Genomic DNA, 5,000 nt, shown 5'->3' on the forward strand with positions numbered 1-5,000 from the left:
AGACAGACAGACAGACAGACAGACAGACTGACTGACTGACTGACTGACAGACAGACAGACAGACAGACAAGCAGACAGACATGCAGACAGAGACAAAGGCAGAGAGACACACACAGATAGAAACGCAGACAGACTCAGAGGCAGAGACAAAATGATAAATTGTGACCTTGTTTTTTTTTTAACGTTGGTTTGCTCCCTCTACTAGGATTTTCTTACTTTGTCGGTGGCGTTGTTGGATTTTTTAATTTTTTAATTTGTTAAAATCTTTTTTTTGGTGGGAGGGGTGTCTAGGGTTTAGGCAAAATACTGGCTGGTTCGACTGGCCCACTCACTACCAACAGGCGTACAATGGGACACAGCATCCCAGAGGACATAATATGGAGATTCTCGATAAAACAACTCCCTGCAGAAGATCAAACTCACATCTTCTTTGCGCAGTTAAAAAGGCTAATAATTCAAACCCCAAACGCTGATGTGATTGTAATAAAATAAACATTAAAAAAAAATTCAGAATGATGAATAAAATGAATACCCCTCCCCCCTTCTAGAAACACAAGGTGAGAAACACGACATACGCAAGCTATGAGTAGACACACTTTTATAAAATGCTTGCAGAAAACAAATAAAATGCTTGGTGAAATCGGAAAATCCCAAAACACGATCCAAACAAGTTGTGGTACTTGTGGGGAAACAATGAGTGCCCCCTTAGCACGAGACCGAATTCCAGGACACAATTCCACCTCCCAAGGCCCACAAATAGACATCCTATTGCCAACCCTGTTCGACCAATCAAACAACCACTTTATTTCCATCAAATATACATCTCTTTCTTCTAGCCACTCATCCCCTACCCACCTTCCCGCGTCAGGCGTTTCCTTTTGTCCAGCCTCTTATAATATTTCTCTTTCCTTCCTTACCACAACCCCGCACCCTCCACCCCCCCCCCCCCCACACACACACACACACACACACACATCTTCACTACTTGGAAATGCATTTTGCCAAAGAGATGTTTGTATAAAAGCTAATCCTTCCCCCCCCCCCCCCCCACTTCCTTCCGCTTTAAACCCTTATGCATTCCTTCTCCAGTCATAATGTTAGTTTAAAATGTTATCCTTTTAAGCCATTTCCAGAAGAGAAAGATTATAGTGCTCTCTCTGGTTGTAAACAACTAATAATTATTCTCATTATTATTCCCATTTCCTTATTTGGCAATTCGGCCCACAGTTCACGTGCCTCTTAAATGACCTTGCATTGCTGAAGAGGTGTTAAACCCCCATACCCGTAACAGAGTATTAAGGATCTAAAATTACGTCGAATGGGGGCATAAACACCTTCATTTAAGGAAATAAAAGATTTTGAAAAAAATACAAATAACCAGAAACTGGCTTCACTTTCGTCGTGGTGTATAAAAAGACAAAACAAAACAAAGAAATACACAACTCCTTCCTTACTTTTCTACTATTCTTTTCCAACAGGAAGAGATCGTGCACTCTGAACCTGGGCTTTCATTGTCAAACAGAGGAGATCTCAAACTTCGCAGATATGTACGACTTCCTCTCAAGTCCTCTGAGCCCGGGCAAGAAACGCTCGGTGAGGGCAGTGGCTTGATGGCCCCCACACACCGCCACTGACAACCTCGCGGGCAGGTAACGAGTCTTATGTGATTATCATGCTATGAAGTAGTTAAATGTGCTAATCCCCAAATGTTGTTTTTTTAAAAGCTGCAGTTTCACAATCTGTGGTATGGGTTGAATACACTCAAAATATTTCGTCAAAATTCAACTTTTAAAAGGTGAAAACACCACTACAATAAATACACAATGGATGTACAGTGGTTTAAAGAAGGAAATAATTTTCGTTCTCCAGTAAAATTTTTCTTTCTAGGCTTAGTGAATTTTGACAACTTGCCGACGATGGGTCCAATCAGCACCCGACAAAAGGCGATCTTGCCACACATTTCAAGTCACCATACACACATCAGGAACACTAATGTGCATTCTTATTTCATAAAAAGTATGTGGTAACCTGCCTTTTAAAATAAATATTCGCAAAACACAACTGAAAAATGTGTATGAAAAACGAAATTATGGGTCACTTAAAAAAAGCCATAGCACAGCACGTGTACAAGTCTTGTCGAAGGACCAGAATTTGTGTCCTCCGTGAGTTAAAATTGTTAGGATGCTTAACAATAATGATATTGTAATTAGGCGTGTAATATAATTTTTTTTAGCAGAAAATACTACGAGTATAAGCACACGGTTAGCTCTTCCGCTGGAAGACAACAATAGTGCAATGTTTATCTACAATGTAACTTACTATCTTTCCATAAATGGATGTCTTCAGTAGAAATGCTTTAGCAGGGTGTCCAAAACGACATGTTTTTTTCCACGATAACTGATCTTCCAAAATTCCACACCTCCCTTTTTTGTAATTCAATCGCTCTTATTCTAGGAATAGTTAGGTTTCAGTATGCTTCACAACAAAAACTGCCAAACTATCCAGGCATACTACGTGTCTGTATGTTCTCTGCATATGTGCCATTTATGTGTGTGTGTGTGTGTGTGTGAGTGTATGTGTGTGTGAGTGTGTGTGTGTGTGTGTGTGTGTGTGTGTTTGTGTGTGTTTGTGTGTGCACGTGTGTGTATGTGTGTGTATGTATTTGTATGTGCCGTACATGTTAGATCAGCTACGTGAGTGCGCAGACGTCAAAATCCCAATAACAGCTCTCCCCATTTAGTTGGTTCTCAAATAACGTCAGGGCGTGGAATTCTTTTTAAATAGGTGTTTTTATGCCCGTACCAATGCATTTTCAAAACATTCGACCCCGACTGTCAGGATCAACCCGGGGTGAGGAGATGCAACGTCCCAGCAGAAAGAGCGAACTTTTCGATTAAACCTTTCCCTACTTAGAAATCGAAGCCAGGTATTCTGTGTGAGATAACGAAGCGTCTAAGCGCTACAGCAGGAAGGTATTCAAATGTTTTAATACATCATGTTCACATCACTCTAACGCGCTCCTTTGTTTTTTCACTGACAATAAACACTCTTATTTTTTTCCTTCAAGGTACACAGTACACCTTACTTCAATGTATCAAGACCTGCTATCAAGCTGCCGAGAGCAAAAGGATCTAAGTCCTTTGCCAAAAATTGCTGTGCAGAGGCACGTTACCTGGATCAAAACTACTGAAAGATGTTAGTCTCATTCAGTTGTTCTCTCTCTACATATGTATGATGTTTCATAGGTTCTGTCTTACAGAGAACTCATTTGATTGAAATACATTTGCTGGTTTTGTTGCTGTTTTGTTTCAGAATAACTGCATACTGTCGTGGTTCATCGTGTAAGGGGATAAAACATAACAGCGTAAACATCTATGTCTTCACGGGTTTGATTTGCCAAACATTATTTGGGCGTCTCCTACAGAATGTGCTCCTTTTTCCCCAGTGTGCGAGATAAGACATTGATCTGGAGTCTGGTTTTTATTTGGTCGGTTTGACTGGCTCTGAACTAAACATAAGTTAATTCATGTACTGCCAAAAAGTGAACACCTCATATGGACAGGTTTGTGGAAAAAGGAAATAACATTTTTATAAAATGTCTATAAAAACCAAGACGTGTCTGAATACTAGATCTTTCTTAATAATTACAACTGTAAATTAGAATGCCAGGCAAGAGTTCCCCCGTCCTGATGCTGCCCGGGTTTTGAAATGTTGCTACGAAGTAAAGAATTTTGTCCCCCCCCCCAAAAAAAAAAAGAAAAAAAAAAGAAAAAAAAAGGGGAAAAGCAAGAAATATGAAAGTAAGGAAAATTTAGGTTTCACCCAAAAGATTATCTTTAACCTGCACCTTCAGTTTAGCCCTTGTCTTTGATCGTCCTCCATCCCGATATCCTATTTCGTTCTCTTTTTAAAAAGAATAATATATAATCCTGATAACTAGAAGGCCTGTAAAAAGGTTCAAATATATCTGCTTTTTCCTTCGAACAGAGAAGTTCCCTAACAACAATTTTACTCAAGTAACAGGTCACCGTTTTACTAATTTGGAACAAAAATATTATGTATTAACCAATTTCCTAAATTTGTATCTTCGTCTTGAGCATTCATTACTTGTAATTACTTTTATTGTTTACACTGAATAGTTATTCCCACATCATTGACAACATTTCCTTATAACGTGTAACTTCATAAAAAGTAAGTATCACATTCAAACATTATTCAAAAATGCGTTTTTGGCTATTATAATACTTTTGTGAATTCGTTTTCAGAGAAAGACGTTCGTAAGTTTGATTTACATCGTATGAAATGAATATTGAAGGACAGGCCTGGTATGTGGAGAATAAAGATATCCTTTTGGAACAGTGGCACACTCGACTAGTGTATTCATTTGTTATTTGTTTCGTTTGTATGTGTGTTGTTTAGTCTAGGACATTAAAAAATGAACTATTTCCTTGCTTGACCCAAATTCACCCAGAACAATAGAACCATTTTGAAGCTAAACAAATTGTTAATTTTATAGTCGTGTGAGGGTTAAACTCCCCATTCAACACAGTAGGGTTATTAAAAAGGCAGGACCTCCAAATTTAACATCCATCTCTGAAAAGGCAGAGCGAATTGGTTGAAAGCCTCGAAAACTCACCAAAACAATCCAAGTTTAAAAACACAATGTTGAAGATTCTAACTAAGGCCGCCCACTCTACAGTCCAGTGTAATCGCCACTGAGCAAATTGGGCGCCCAGAGAAATTGCCCTCGTACTCAGAGGGGATCGAGGAGGAAAAGCAAGACAAGAAAATAACGATGAAACAGGAAGGTTATGATACATAATTGTAGATTCATCCGTCTCTGTGTTATAACTCAAGCTCCTGACGTGTGCTCTTTCAGCCTGTGATGGGGGTGCAGCCCCAGCCGGTTGGACGTGGGTTGAGGGGGGGGGAGAGAGAGAGAGAGAGAGAGAGAGAGAGAAAGAGAGAGAGAGAGAGAGAGAGAGGGGGTGTGGGGGGGG

At 39.6% G+C, this 5,000-nt stretch overlaps 1 protein-coding gene across 1 annotated transcript in view; it reads left to right on the top strand.

Moving 5' to 3' along the window:
- LOC101852500 overlaps positions 1-4,369 on the top strand; it is a gene marked incomplete in the record, with an annotated part of 12,000 nt that extends 7,631 nt beyond the window's left edge. Inside the window, 2 exon segments of the mRNA XM_013087073.2 lie at positions 1,479-1,649; positions 3,068-4,369. Coding sequence (XP_012942527.1) covers positions 1,479-1,611 — 133 coding nt within the window.
- Positions 4,370-5,000: the final 631 nt, after the last annotated feature.

The sequence above is a fragment of the Aplysia californica genome, unplaced genomic scaffold (genome assembly GCF_000002075.1).
Source record: "Aplysia californica isolate F4 #8 unplaced genomic scaffold, AplCal3.0 scaffold00542, whole genome shotgun sequence".
NCBI lineage: Eukaryota > Metazoa > Mollusca > Gastropoda > Aplysiida > Aplysiidae > Aplysia > Aplysia californica.